At 35.4% G+C, this 15,249-nt stretch overlaps 1 protein-coding gene across 1 annotated transcript; it reads left to right on the top strand.

Moving 5' to 3' along the window:
* Window positions 1–10,857: 10,857 nt before the first annotated feature.
* LOC107059203 (uncharacterized) lies at window positions 10,858–11,275 on the top strand (the record flags this gene model as incomplete). The annotated part of the gene is made up of 1 exon (XM_015305686.1): window positions 10,858–11,275. A coding segment is annotated over exon 1 (418 nt), but the record flags the coding sequence as incomplete, so codon positions are not given.
* Between the last annotated feature and the right edge of the window lie 3,974 nt (window positions 11,276–15,249).

The following is a 15,249-nucleotide window of genomic DNA, read 5'->3' as shown; positions in this document are numbered from 1 at the left end:
AAGTATTTCATATGATTATGGATTATGTCTTATATATGTTGACTAACCCTTATCTCATGCTCCTATGATGTTATGATAGCTAACATATTTAGTACATTTTGTACTAACATATACTTTTTCTACATTCTCATCAAATGTAGGGTTCAGAGATTTGAGTTCCAATCTTGAAGCTAAGTTTCTAAGGAGCAAAGGAGTTCAAGAGTTGGTGAGTCCTCATAGCTTCGAGAACAAAACCCACTATTTCCTTTATGTCTTTATTTTCATGTTGAAACTATTGTATGGGCTATGTCCCAAGAGTTTTATTCAAAGTTGTATTAGATGGTTTGAGACAAAAGTGTAGTAAAGACTTCCGCTTGCTTTTATGAAAGACTTCAATTGTATGGATAATTTTTTTTTAAAACTTTCCTTACTTTTCTATGATCTTATGTTATGATATGTTAAGAGCTTGTATGAGACCCTTCGGGGTCAAGTATGCCATGTTACATCTAGGGTGTACCCCTAGGTTGTGACACAAAATCTCATCCACTCCATCTTTTATCTCACGAAAAAACCATATACGGCTACCTTATTCACTATTGATTCTTTGATCTTCACTACCGCCATATCACCTACAATTCTTCTTCTTCTTCATCATCCACCACTAAATATCACCATCACCATTTCTAATATAATTTTTTTCTTCTTCACCATCTTCAATTTCCACTCTTTTTTTTCAAAATCATTACCCAATGTCACCACACTCATAAAGTTGTCATCTTCACCAAATTCAAAAATTGATCAATCTTCCTCGCCGTTTTCAATTTCCTCTTTTTTTTCACCCATTACCTAGAACCACCATACTCATAAAGCTGCAATTACAACCAAACCTAAAAATTGATTAACAACCAAAATTTCTTTAACAAAGTAAAAAAATAGAAAAGATAGAAACAATCAACCAAAATAACCTAAACATAACTTAAGGATTTATTTATTTAGGTTTATCCGAAATTATTTTTAGATTCTTCCTTTAGTAAAATTATCACAAAATACAATTATTCACTAACAAATCTATGAGAATTAACCTAATTCCTAGTCAAAAAGAAAAGTTGTGCTTTGAGATTGTGATGTATAAAGAATGAAGAAGAATGTCACGCCCCGAGCCTACACCCTGGGCGGGACTGACACTCAAAAGCCATTGCTGGCCCCAAGCGAACCCTTGATCTGGCTTACTTAACTCAGCGGAAGACAATATTCATATCTATAATGATCAATGAACTTAACTGAACTAGATAATAAAATAACTGAGAATGTTTTAAAGATTAAACATTCAACTTGGCCAAAAGTGGCAACCCAAGTTTTAACAATAAGAGATGATAATGAAAAGATTCAAAGGATTAACATCTAACTGTCTATGAAGCCTCTAAAACAACTGAGATGGATTTTGGGACAATCCCCACAACATCCTAATGAACTAACTAGAAAGCAATGAAAATAGATCCTCCGGAATGCAAGGAGGCTCACCGACTGACTCTGAACTGCTCACTGGATCAACGGTGCGCTGAAATGCCGATCCTAGTTACCTGTGTCTGCGTTTGCATCATAAGAAGATGCATGCCAACTGTCATCAGTACATTGAATATACGAGTATGCGAGTTGGAGTGCTAAAACAACATAGGCTTGAACGAGAATCTGAAAGAAACACTTACCTTAACTGAACTCATTTCAATATAAAGCAGTTTAAAACAAGTGCAATATAAAGAAAAGTTGTTTAAAAACATGATGTCAACTCTGTGTATATACAATGATACAATCATAACTTTGAAATGTATGCAAAAATACAATAACCTGATGTATATAAAAATACAATAACTTCTGTGGGAGTTTCTCTAACCGACAACCATCACATAAGAGCTATAGTGATGATACAACGATCTACCTCACGCTTCCAGCGCACCCTATACCCGGCCAAAGGTATAGGACCTGAACTACTAAGTGGATCCACTAGTCTATTGTGAAAAGGGTTCATCTAAAAAGTATGACCCTTTTCTACCCATGGTGGCTACATGGTTTTTGGAGACGTGAGTTATCTAAACTCATGCTCGCCCCCCAATTCGGTGCTCAATACTACTCCCAAAACATACTAGCTCTTATGTTTAAAAACATACTTCTTCTGTGATTTGAGATTAGTTCTCAAAAACTTATTTCAAAGGCTATCTTGGAAATCAAAGTTTCCTCTATTGCTTCATTTAGAAAGTGATTACTCTTTTCTGAAAACTAGCCCGAAGGCTCTTTGGAAATCTCAGTTTCCGTTCTTATTTAAATGTGAAAAACATTTTAAATCTCTTTGGGAATACATAGTCCCCATATACTTTTGAAGAAATGAATTTCAACTTTACTTTTTACTAAACTCAAAACTTAAGTCTTAAAACAAAGTTAAAACGTTTGCAAAAGACTTTTGGAAAACTCTAAGAACTTCTCTTGACTTGATTATTACTTGTCTTGACTTTGATCCTAATTTTCCTTGAGTTGGATTCTAGATTCAAGGTTCATGATCTCATGATGTTTAGATGTACCTTAGAGTGTTGGAATCAACTAGAAAACATAGGTACATTGCTAAGGAACACGTACGAAAAGGTGGGGAACGAATGGGGAGAACTGGCGTCCCTGGCGTTCTGAGAGGCGCGGAGCGCCAGCCCTCAAAGTTTAGAGAATTTCCTGAGGCGCTCTAGCTGGCGCGACGTGCTAGAGGCCAAAGTTCAGAGGAATTTTTGTGGCGCTCTGGCAAGCACGACGCCCCTAGTCTTTGCCCAGAAAATCCCCGATTTTTCTCCTTCGTTTTTCATCTCTAAACCCTCTAAACTTCCATAGTTCTTTCCCCAAACACTTAGGATCATTAGTACCCTCAATACCCAATAGATTTAACTCGAAAAACAACCCGGAAATATGAATCAAATCAACACTAGGCATTTAACAATCAACCAACAAGAATTCAACAATGTTCTTCAAGAACTTCACTTTCTAACATTCAAACAACTCCAAGTTTTGCTGAATTGAAACAAGTTTGGTGTGTGGGTGAACTAACTCAACACTATGTGATCTCACATACCTTGTAGGGATCACCCCCGACGAATTCCACTCGCAAAGCTTGAACGTTCTTGGCAATTTCTTGATTTCTCTCCTCTTTTCTCTTCTTTCTTCTCCTTTCCAAGCCCTAGCGTGAATTCTAATTTTTCTAAACTGAATAAAGTCTTGTTTTACCCCAATTAATTCCTAAAAACGAAATAGAATAATTAGGTAAGGAAAAGACTAATTTACCCTTCCAAAACCCGAATTAGACTTTCCTTAATCCAACAGCCCAACCTCCAAAGGGCACTTACTCATACAAACTCGGAATCGCGCAAACTCGGTGGCGTTGGAAAGATCATTCCAAGAGCTTTCCAACCATATCTGGAACTACACCTAACTCATCCTGATCTAGGAGTTATGGTCATTTGATGTTGACCAAAAACTCACTTTAACTTACTTAAAATTTTCCAGATTTCCTTATACTCCACAAAAATGACTATTTCCAATTATTAGCTTCTTCCTAGTTATTTCAAATTGCGAGATGTTACAAAGAAGAGATGTGAAAGATTCTAATTATTATTTTTATTTTTATTTCTAACTGACACGTTTAGTTTTATTTTCATTTTATTTCTTTGCCATGTCAGTTTTAAGGGGCAAATAAATTTACTTTTGAATAGTAAAGGTTTGTAATAGGTCATCATGATAGTTTAAGCATGTAAGTGACTTTTCGATACAAGTTCAAGGTAAAATTTATGTTTTTTTCTCTTATTATTATGATTTCATGATATGTGTTCTCTCATGAATGCAAAATTTTATACATGAAAACTGTAACCTCATGACGTGATGATATGAATGAAATTTATGAGCTATGATTCTTAAATGTTATGAATATAAGTCTTCGGTCTAATCCATGATCACATGAGCTTAAGAGAGCTAAGTAGTCAATCGAAAAGGCATAAGTGTAATTAAATAACGAACTCTGAAACTACGTTTGTCGACATAGGTTAAGGATCGTACCGTTGGTTCAGGTGACTCCTTTTATGCTCATGGTAAGGACTAGTTATGAATCAATATGATATGTACGCGTCTGTCTCATACTCGATAAGGTATGATATGTCTAAGTTGATCAGGTTGAGATCAGACTCCATGCGCTCACATGATAGTTTATATCGGTTACTCTAATAACCTCCCATAATGAACTAAAATATGTTTAAAAAGGTATCCCTAAGGCCGTCTGAACAACCTCATCTCTTAACCTTCACATGTTACGATTATGATTATGCTAGCTGCTTATACTGATCTTGATATGCATGTTATGTTTCATTCCACAATTTTACATATAGTACAATTTCATATGTACTTACATTCCTTCTGTAGGATATGCTGCATTTTTTACTGATGCAGACTTAGGTACACTGACACGTGATCAAGTCACTTGCTAGGTTTTATAGCTTCTGCTATTGGTGAACCTCTCTTTGTTTTCTTAGGGAATAACCTACATCTTTCCAGTGATTTATGTTTACATGTGTAAGGTATACCAGAGGCCTTATTCTGGTAGGTATATAGATAGATAAATAAATAGTTATGTTACATTTGGATCTTCGTGTCCTTTATTTGACAATATTTTTTTAAGTTTCTATGACTTGCATTATAAAATCTATTTTTATGAAATTAAACATGTCTTTTCAAATGCATTCTCCCGCTCATGTTTAGATGTATGCTCATGTTCAATGTCATGTTATGATTATGCTCGGGCTAGTAATGACATCGAGTGTCGGCCACGTACATGGTGCAGGCTTAAGACAGGACATTGGTATGTATAACAAATTTGTTTCCTAATTTTTCGGTTTTCCTTTTCATATTGCTAGTAGGAGAAATTCTTTTAAGTTTTTTTTCTAACTTTCTACTCCCTCCATCCAACAATACTTGTGCACCATACTAAAAATCGATGTCCAATGATCTTAGGCATATTTATATGCTTAAGTTGCCAATAATTGCCCATAAGTCAATAAGATTGGAAGATGATCTCTAGTCGTTAGCTTAATTTTTGGTATAGCTTGTAATGATTGTACACTTACACACATGATTAGTTGTTTCAGGAACTCTCAAGGGAATTGGAGTCAACTGGAAGAAAAGAGATGTAAAAGAGCATGGAAAGCGTCCAAGGATGAAGACCCCAGGCCTCTCAGGCGCTTTGAGAGGCGCGACGCGCCAAGGGCCAAAGTTCAGAGATGCCTCTCAGGCGCTCTGAGAGGCGTGACGCGCCAATGGGCAAAGTTCAGAGGCAGGTCGCAGGCACGATAAGAGGCGCGACGCCCCACCATGATGCCGACTTTTCGAGCGAACATTCACTTAAATAGGACTCCTTGTTGGTTTAGGATTGGGTCTCAGTTTTTCTAATTATTATAAATAGACCCCTAGGGTTCATTAGCTAGAGGGACTTCTGATCTAGTGTGCAACGGCAAGAATTCAAGTTTGGAGCAGGTCTTGAATACTTTAACTCTTCTATTTTCTGGAACTCACATGAACTATTGTATTTTCTTGTTTTCTAATAGCATGAGAAACTAAACGCCCTAGTTCTGGGGCTGTAGCTACGAATTAAATGTTGAATATTTAAGGTCTATGAATTAATTATTAGTTGTCATTATAAGTTACTTCTATATTCTTGTTTTAGTATTTCTTGACTGGCCATCTAGAGATAAATCTATTGTCTAATCTTAAAATCGAGAGAGGAGAGATTAGATAGACCAGAGAATATAAAGAGCTCGATCGACCCATTAGATTGAAGTGATTTGTGTTCAGGAGTGACGCCCAGACGAACAACTTGCTTGGTTACAAAACAAGATGAAATATAAATGCTCGCCAGTTAGTCTATTTATCCCCGCTCAACGATATAGTTAGATAGCTAATTGGAGTAGGCGACGAGAGGTGTGTAACCCGACTCATACAATTAACCCTGTAAACCAGTAACTTGACAACTGAAATTAATTCTATGCCAATAATATGATACATGATATTCCATATATGCTACGGTCCTAGAATTACTTTAAAACTTGCTTGAAATATTATATCAAGAACAGTTCGCCATTAGTTACTCTCATTCAATCCATAAATAGTAGTAGTTAACAATTAATCATCAATTCTTTGGAAAAGATTACTTTGACTTTTATTTGTAGAGTTAAGTGGTAAATATAAATTAATTACAAGTCCCTTGGGAACGATAACTCGTTTCTTCAAGAATCTATATTACTTGCGCGACCACGTACAATTGCGTGTATACTGGGAAGCAACAAGTTTTTGGCGATACTTTATGAAATTCATGGATAATTTTACACATATTTCAAGACATTGTATTTATTATATATAAAGGATGATATGGTAAATTACCCTTCTGATTATAGTTTCTTAAGCAGTGTGCCCAGTCAATAGTGAATAACTATTGTTGAACAGAGGAAGTACTTTTAGTATATGGAAATTTAAAGTTGTATAAATGTTTATAAATATTCACCAGAAGTTGTACATCATTGCGACATAATTCAAAAGAAAGACATTCAGATAAAGTCATGTCTCATCTAGAAAATATAATTTCCTTATTGATGTCTGTTAACGTATTTAATGTACTATAAGTATATATGATTTAAATCTTCAATCATAATGTATTGTTTTGTACTTGTAGGACCAAGTAGATGGGTTTTGAAGTTCGTTTGTTTGCCGTACAAACAAGAAAAAAGAAATGATGAAGTTGGAAAGCAATCATTCCATATGTTATATATATATTATTCCCTCCGTTTCACAAAGAATGACTTCCTTTCCTTTTTAGTCAGTTTAAAAAAGAATGACCTCTTTCCTTTTTTGGTAACATTTTACTTTTTACTTTCCACGTGGCATATTTAAGACCACAAGATTAAGGACAATTTTGTACATTTGACATAACTTTAATTTAGGATCACAAGATTCAAAAGTCTTATTTATTTACTTAAACTCCGTGCCAAGTCAAACCAGGTCATTCTTTGTGAAACTGAGGGAGTAATATATATGGGAGAAAACATCTTGGCATGGAACATCCTTATAGGAGCACCAAAAGAGTTTAACCAGAGCTAAGATAATACTTTCGCTCATTCTTCACATGGACATCTACAGATCAACCCTTGATTGAGCTAGACAGTGCTGCATCAACTGAGTGTGTTCCCTGTTTGCTGTCATCATTGTGACAAGAGGAATTGGGAACATTTTCGGAGATAGGAATTTACTATTAAGAAACTATATACATGGTCCTTGCACAATTCGACTTCTTCACTGTAAACCATTTCAAATTCCAACCAATAATGTCAATGCTAAAAAGCCAGGTCAATGAGACAAGCTCAACAGGTATTTTATCTAATTAAAGCATGTCCTTAATTAATAAACCCTAAAAATATTTGATTGAACATTTAATCATCAATAAACACAATAGCAGATTTATCAAGAGTTTAAACCATCCTATAACAACTTAAAGGCCACCATGAATACTGCTGAAGGATAACTCTTACAGAGATGTTGGCACAAGGCTGCTTTGACAGATGAAAGCTAGACTTGTCAAGAAAGACCCCATTTTTTGGTTGTCTGGTTTGAGGATAGAGAAAACACGAAACAGGTTGCTTCCGATATAATATATTGGCTCTGTTTAATTGTTCCACATTCTGATGAAGATGTGATTTCATCCCATCTACCTAAGTCCAGCAGAGACCAAAGAAAAAAAAAAACTAGGTGATTTCATCCCATCTACCTAAGTCCAGCAGAGACCAAAGAAAAAAAAAAACTAGGTGATTTCATCCCATCTACCTAAGTCCAGCAGAGACCAAAGAAAAAAAAAAACTAGGTGATTTCATCCCATCTACCTAAGTCCAGCAGAGACCAAAGAAAAAAAAAAACTAGGTGATTTCATCCCATCTACCTAAGTCCAGCAGAGACCAAAGAAAAAAAAAAACTAGGTGATTTCATCCCATCTACCTAAGTCCAGCAGAGACCAAAGAAAAAAAAAAACTAGGTGATTTCATCCCATCTACCTAAGTCCAGCAGAGACCAAAGAAAAAAAAAAACTAGGTGATTTCATCCCATCTACCTAAGTCCAGCAGAGACCAAAGAAAAAAAAAAACTAGGTGATTTCATCCCATCTACCTAAGTCCAGCAGAGACCAAAGAAAAAAAAAAACTAGGTGATTTCATCCCATCTACCTAAGTCCAGCAGAGACCAAAGAAAAAAAAAAACTAGGTGATTTCATCCCATCTACCTAAGTCTTAGAGAGTAGAGTTACTCGATACTTCTGACGATGGAAGTAGCACATGGTAGTGGAATAGTCGAGGTGCTCCCAAATTGCACGCACACCACCATCATGAGAAGAAAAAAGAAAACATTAAACCGAGTTTTAGACCTCAAAACTCCAATAAGTGCACATAAACACATTCCAAAAAGTATAATTTTACAAGTCAACCAGCTATTGCAGATTCTTGACCATTAATTTTTTCTTTTTGATGACTTAAAAATCCATTTGGATCCATCTACGCAGCCAATATCCTTCTACACTTGAATGGGTCTGACCCTCTAACCTTTTTCACTTAAACAATAGACTTAGTTTGCTTCAATGGAAATATACGAAAAAATCAAAGGGATTCAATATATATATATAAAAGTAGTACATACGACCCTGGGATACATGTGGTTCTGCCACTGGTACGAAAAAAGAAGGGATTCAATATATATATATATATATATATACGACCCTAGGATACATGTGGTTCTGCCACTGGTTCGCTTGGGCAGGGCTAGAACTTGTTCCTCAAATTGAGTTAACCCCGGGGGCAATTTATCTAATACAAGAAACCAACTATTGCTGATTCTTGACACGTTGAAGCAATAGAATATATATATATATATATATTATTTTTATTTTTTTTTATTTTTTATTTTTTTTTGTATGTATTACTCATAAATTTAGTGAACTTTTACCCATAGATGGTATTGCAATGTTGGATCCGCCCCTAGGAGAAAACCTAAATGAATTACACTACTATTGGGGGTTGTTTAATTGGTGAGATGTAATGAAATGAGTTATCCAATTTATTTTTTCTACTACTATAACAAAAGAGATATTTAGTGAAAGTAGATTTTCTTTTAACAAAAATATTTTGCAGCAATTGAGTTAATCTAATTGCATCCAGAATCGCTAAAAGCCTTAGTGACACTTATATAAATAGTCATAGTTATTATTGTTGCTAAGCATTGAGAGTCTGGTCTGGGGCGCGCTGGTTGGCGCGGCGCCCCAAGGGTGAAGATTCAGAGACTCTTTTGGGGAGCGCTGGCTGGCGCGACGCCTTACCCCTATCCCCAGGTGTTTGACGCCTTTGCTTCTCCATTTTTCATCTCTAAACCCTCTAAACTTCAATGGTTCTTTTCCAAACACTTAGGATCATTTATACCCTCAATATATGATAGATTCAAACCGAAATTATACCAGGAAACATGAATCAAATCGTAAGAAACTTCAACAAAACAACCCACATGAATTCAAACGAATTTCATCAAGAACGCAAAGGATTTACTTTCAAATCACGCATATTTCGCTGAATTGAATCATGATTGGCGCGTGGGTGAACTAATCCAATGCTATGTGATCTCACATACCTTTTAGGGATCACCCCCGACGAAATCCACAAGCTATCCTTGACAAAGTCGACGAATCTTGCTTCCTCTTTTCCTTTCTCCTTTTTTCTCCAAGCCCTAGCGTGAACTCTAACTTTTCTAAACTGACCAAAATCTGGTTTTACCCCAATTAATCTCCTAAGCCCAACTTCCAAAGGGGATAACTTACTCATACGAACTCGGAATCGCGCAAATTCAGAGGCGTTGGAAAGATTATTCATATTTGGAACTACACCAAATCATCCTGAGCTAGGAGTTATGACCATTTGAAGTTGACCAAAACTCAATTTTTCCTAACTTAAACAATTTTCCAGATTTTTCATTCTTTCCAAAAATGACTATTTCCAGTTCTTAGCTTCGTCCTAGCTATTTCAATTTGCGAGATCTTACACTTGAAGCAGCATTATTGGTGTTGTTGTATGAAAAGATATATAGTAGATTTTGTATCTCGGTGTTTAAATTGTCAGCAAGTGAAGTATGAACACCAAAAGCCTGGAGGTGTAACCCAAAACATACCCATACCTGAGTGGAAGTGGGAGCGCATTGCTATGAACTTTGTGGTAGGTTTTCCTCATACCTTGGGTAAGTTTGATGCTATATGGGGTCATCGTGGATCGACTGACTAATCTGCACACTTCGTACCAGTTCAGACTACCTATAATTCAGAGAAGCTAGCCAAGATCTATATTCGTGAGATAGTTCATTTGCATAGGGTTCTTATTTCTATTATTTCAAACCGTGGCACACAATTTATATCGCATTTCTGGCGGTCTATGCAGAAAGAGTTGGGCACTCGGGTGGATATTAGTACAACATTTCACCCTCAGACAGACGGTCAGCCTGAACAGACTATTCAGGTTCTTGAGGACATGTTGCGGGCGTGTGTGATCGACTTTGGTGGTCACTGGGATCAGTTCTTGCCATTAGCGAAATTTGCTTACAATAATAGTTACCATTCGAGCATTGAGATGGCACTATTTGAGGCTTTGTATGGTAGTAGATGTCGATCTCCAATTGGTTGATTTGATGCATTTGAGGTTAGACCGTGGGGTACAGATTTGTTGAGGGAGTCCTTTGACAAGGTCAAGTTGATCCAAGATAGACTTCTCATGGCTCAGAGTAGGTAAAAGAGTTATGAAGATCAGAAGGTTCGTGGTTGGAGAGTGGGTCTTATTGAAGGTTTTACCCATGAAGGGTGTGATGAGATTTGGGAAGGAGGACAAGTTGAGCCCAAGGTATATCGGTGAGGTGGCGTATGAGTTGGCTTTGCCACCTAGTTTGTCGGGTGTTCACTCCGTATTTCATATTTCAATGTTGAAAAAGTATCATCAGGGTGGTGCTCATGTGATTCAATGGGATTCGGTGTTACTTGATCAAAATTTGACTTTTGAGGAGGAGCCGGTAACCATTTTGGATAGGCAAATTCGAAAGTTGAGGTCGAAAGAGATTGCTTCAGTAAAGGTTCAATGGAAGTATCATCCAGTTGAGGAGGCTACATGGGAGATCGAGTCAGACATGAGGAGTGTATATCCTCAGCTTTTTGAGCGTTCAGGTGCGTTCTTTTGTTTTACCATTCGAGGACGAACGTTTGTTTAAGTGGTAGATGATGTAACGACCCGCTAGGTTATTTTGAGAACTAGGACTATTTTGACTCTTCCCGTAAAATTTAAATGGAAAACTTTAAAATATTCGATAACTACGAGTATCTAGTTGATGAATTCTTATTAGATACTCCCTCCGTTTCACAAAGAATGACCTCCTTTCCTTTTTAGTCAGTTTCAAAAAAATGATCTCTTTCCTTTTTGGTAACATTTTACTTTTTGCTTTCCACGTGGCATGTTTAAGACCACAAGATTAAGGGCAATTTTGTACATTTGACATAACTTTAATTTAGGACCACAAGATTCAAAAGTCTTCTTTAATTTCTTAAAACTTTGTGTCAAGTCAAACCAGACCAATCTTTTTGAAAACGGAGGGAGTAATTAGTATAGTTAATAGTTAGTGGGCCAAGTCCATAATTCATTTAATACCTTTTACACTTGACCCATATAAATTAAATTGAAGTTAGTAGGTCTGATAAATTTGGGTCATAACTTCCGTCTCAAAGCAAAAGAGGGAAAGTGACGAGAACTTTAAGAGCAAGAACACGGAGTGCATAAGGTAATTTTCCACGCCCAAATTTTTGTACTGTATGATTTGGATATGGAATCATTTTAATATTATTATATTGGGGTTGTGAAAGAAAGATAAAAGGAAATTGAATTGGAAAAATAAATAAATAAAGGGAAACTACCTGTAACGTTTTGGACATGGGAAAGGATGGTTATGGCTATTTCTGGTAATCATTGGACTATGGATAAACTTTGGGTAGATATTATATTATTATTATTATTATTATTATGGTGGGTTGTGGAGTAGAAAGAAGAGAATTGAGTTGCATTAATGTTGCAGCGTATTGGACTTGGGAAAAATAATATTTTAAAAAAAACAAGATTTTGGTGTCTAATGAGGAATAGGGATTGGCTAGATTAATGGAAGGCTAGTGATGTTACAGTGATGTAGTGATTAGAGAATTGTAGGGTGAGGAATTTGGATGATTGTGGAATGTTAAGTTTTCCAGCGAATGAATACAAGGTCTGCCAAATTGCATTCGTCTTAATGAATATAAGGTTCTGCCAAATCGTATTGGTTTTGATATATAATTAATTACTAGGTGTATTTTAGTATATGAACACCATTAGATTTATAATATTTTGGTAGTTTAACGCTTAACCTAGGCTTAAAATTTAGGAATATGAGACTTGACATATATAGTTGATATAAGATTCATGAAACTTGGCTATAAATTTTGGTGAGTTTTGAGTTAGGATAGACATATAGCATATGGGTTTCTACGGATTTGTTTACTTATAAATACTGCATAATTGGTAGATTGGGAACGTTCTAAAGCTTTACGAAAAGGAAAGGCGAAATCTTGAGGATTCGTGACACGTGTTCGGCATTCAAGGTATGTTAAGACTTTAAGACTTCGTTGGAGGACATTTTCCTAATTAAAGATTAAAAATGAAATAGACAACGGGTAAGGGTGAAAGATGGGGGTCTCGTACCAATGGTGTGACGGGCATTGGTACGAGTACCGGTGGCTATAAAGGTAAACTTTATTACTATAGTATGCGGATTGTAATTAAAGAATGCCAAAGCATATGAGCATTAGCTGATATATTATTGACTGGTTTATTATGTGTGATTGTGTTCTTATTTGAACCCGTATAATTGTGATAGTGGAGGTGGTTATGTATTATGCTGATATTTGATTGATTGAGATGCACCATCACCCCCTTTATATAAAATCACATTGTGCACATGCATTGACATGAAATTCAGTATACATTGGGCACGTGAAGATAGTCCATGCTGGGGATGGTGAGATGTTAAGATTATAATTTGGGCACGTGGAGATTGTCCGTGCGGAAATTGTTTGATTTTATGATAGTGCATTGAGATCGTCCGCACAGACACGTGGAGATCGTCTGTGTCGGTATATGGACCTCGCGAGTCCCCCATGGGTCATGAACTCTCGATGTATTTCCGTGGAGTATCATGTATATACGGTTGAGAGAGTACTTGGCATATAAGGCATATCATTTCATGGTGTCACATTGCATTGCATCTCATTATATCATTTATTCGTGTTAATTATTTGCTTTATTGGTGGTTGTACATTACGTGAAGTTGACATTTGATGAAATTTGACTTGTAAGTATAATATAGTTTTGTGTAAGTAAAGGAATGATTTTCTTATATAAACTCTGGTCACTACTTCTTCATTGTCGGTCTATGAGATATACTGGGTACACGTGGTTTCGTACTCATACTACACTTGTTGCACTCTTTTGTGGTGCAAATTCAATTCCGAGTACGAGCACATCTTGTGGAGCATTTTGAGTCCGAGCTTGGAGTTGTGGTGAGCTGCTTGATTGTTCTGTGGCCCACACCTCCCCCTATCTTTTATTTATTCTGTTAATTTAGTATTCAGACAGAATATCTCTTACGTTTGGATTTGTCATTTTAGTTTCAGACTTGCATCGTATTTTAGAAGCTCTTGTACTTATGACACCAATTCTTGGGTGGTATTTAATCTTTCCGCATTCCATATTTATAAAGAACTTAGTGTTGGAGATTTTTACTCGTTGTTTACCTTTTTACCTAATTAGTTAGTTAAAATTGATAAAATATGTTGGGTTGACTTACCTATTGGTTGGGAAGATAGGTGCCATCACGACTTGTGAATTTGGGTCGTGACACTATTATCATCGATCAATTATTTATTAAAACACACTTCAACTATCAATTGTTCAATTTTCATAATGTTTATTAAGGCAACGCAATATGGTACATTATAAAATAATTTGTAATAACCATCCAATCCGAGTTTAATGGATTGATTTCACACGTGATTACATAATTTTTATTTTATTCTTACTAGATTATTTCTTACCGCATAAAAATCATTCTATTTAATACATATATCATTGAAATTTACTTAACTGGGTTTTGTAAATTGTAGTAACAAAAATCATTGAACTTTAACTAAGGAACCAGAAGTTTTAAATAATTGAGCTTGCTCAGGTTGAATAATTTATCAAATGCTTGAGCAAATTTGGAGGATAACTTATTCACATTTTCTATAATTTGAAGTTGAAATTTATTTGACCATCCAGTAACTCATCATAAATGATTTTTTCGTCCCTTTTGCGCTAGAAAACAAAGAGTAGAAAAATGTTAAAATGATTATTTTTGTAATAAAAAATTCATTAGACTTTGCTAATTATAAGTATCATATAATATAATAAAAGGTCCATTTCATTTTAAGCTAGATAACAAAGAGTTTAATTTTGCCTCATTCTTGGTCCAAGTCTAACATATGCATTTAATTAAAGATGTATAATACACATATGTAAAATTTTGCCTTGTTCCGTCAATACATTAGTGCATTAATTAAGAAGCTCACATATATGGGAGAAAATAAAGGTGAATTATGATTTAATTTTTATGAATTTAAAATTATGGGTTCATATATACTACTCTGTTATGATTTTAATAAAGTTTTACATATAATTAAACGATCAAGGAAAAAATGAAATTTTTACCTGATCACACAAATAGAGTTAGACAAAAAAAAAATGTAACGAAAGGCAAAATTGAACAATTTCGAGTAATGTGGAGTATCAGTCATGTTCAATATTATTGATCTGAAACCTAACAGCTACCAACAAAACTCAATTAGAGAGTCAAGATAGATAGCCAAAAAAATAAAGTTACAAAGATTAAATCACAAAAATCAAATGATGAACATAACATATGGTTTGGAATATTTCATATAACATTCTGATTTATGCAACACAACACAAGAAGGATAATTATGGAGACGAAGAACATAATTCATAGTCACAGCTCACAAGCTGAGGATAATTAAAACTAAAGGGGTTATGTAACATCCGGCAATATGAAATAATTGAAGAGGCT

This window comes from Solanum tuberosum, unplaced genomic scaffold (assembly GCF_000226075.1).
Source record: "Solanum tuberosum cultivar DM 1-3 516 R44 unplaced genomic scaffold, SolTub_3.0 scf00975, whole genome shotgun sequence".
NCBI lineage: Eukaryota > Viridiplantae > Streptophyta > Magnoliopsida > Solanales > Solanaceae > Solanum > Solanum tuberosum.
This window is presented reverse-complemented; position numbering and strand designations above follow the sequence as displayed.